A 735-nucleotide genomic window follows, 5' to 3' on the forward strand; every position below is an offset into this window, starting at 1 on the left:
GGAGCCCTCAACCCAGGGGTAGTGTTCCCCAAGCTCCAAGTCCAGGTCAGCCCGTGCCCCCCGCCCCCCAAGGCCCAGGGGCAGCGTGGGGACCCTTCACCAGGCCACCCTCACCCCCCGGGACCTGTGCTCACACAGGGATCCAAACCCAAGTGAGCAGGGGCATTCCAGGCTGGAGAGGGGGTGGCCGGGGGCTGGGCTGCAGCCTGGAGAGAGAGGCTCAGAGCCTCTTTGGAGTTTGGGGGGGTCAGGGGGGCTCACATGGCGGGGCAGGGCTCCCGGCTGCATATCCTCTGGCGGTCCTCGGGCGGGCCCAGGAATTCACAGTATCTGCTGTCCACTGTTCCGTGCAGCCGTTCCGTGCAGTGCACGGTCTGCTTCTGTATGCCTGGGGTGAGGGGTGAGGCACGGGGCTCAGAGCCCCCCACCTCCAGATATGGCCATGCCCACTCTGCTCAGAGCTCCCCAGAGCAAGGCCCCCCGGACCCCAGCCCGGGAGGAGCGGAGTGTGGAGGTTCCGTGGGTTAGGGCTTCCTAGTTGGAGGCCACGGGCAGCTCATGGGGGCCACTCTGAACCTCAGAGTCTTCATCTGTCAATGAGAGGAACCAGAACAGCTCCCCAGCCCGGCCGGCGTGGCTCAGTGGTTGAGCGTCGACCTAGGAACCAGGAGGTCGTGGTTCGATTCCCGGTCAGAGCACATGCCCGGGTTGTGGGCTCGATCCCCAATAGAGGGG

General features: G+C 66.1%; 1 protein-coding gene across 1 annotated transcript in view; it reads right to left on the reverse strand.

The window, feature by feature from the left end:
* Positions 1-257: 257 nt before the first annotated feature.
* Positions 258-735, reverse strand: part of ADAMTS7 (ADAM metallopeptidase with thrombospondin type 1 motif, 7) — a 6052-nt gene continuing 5574 nt past the window's right edge. The window contains exon 5 of the mRNA XM_014546259.1: positions 258-388. Coding sequence (XP_014401745.1) covers positions 258-388 — 131 coding nt within the window. The remainder of the gene's footprint in view (positions 389-735) is intronic.

This window comes from Myotis brandtii, unplaced genomic scaffold (assembly GCF_000412655.1).
Source record: "Myotis brandtii unplaced genomic scaffold, ASM41265v1 scaffold439, whole genome shotgun sequence".
In the NCBI taxonomy this organism is placed as follows: domain Eukaryota; kingdom Metazoa; phylum Chordata; class Mammalia; order Chiroptera; family Vespertilionidae; genus Myotis; species Myotis brandtii.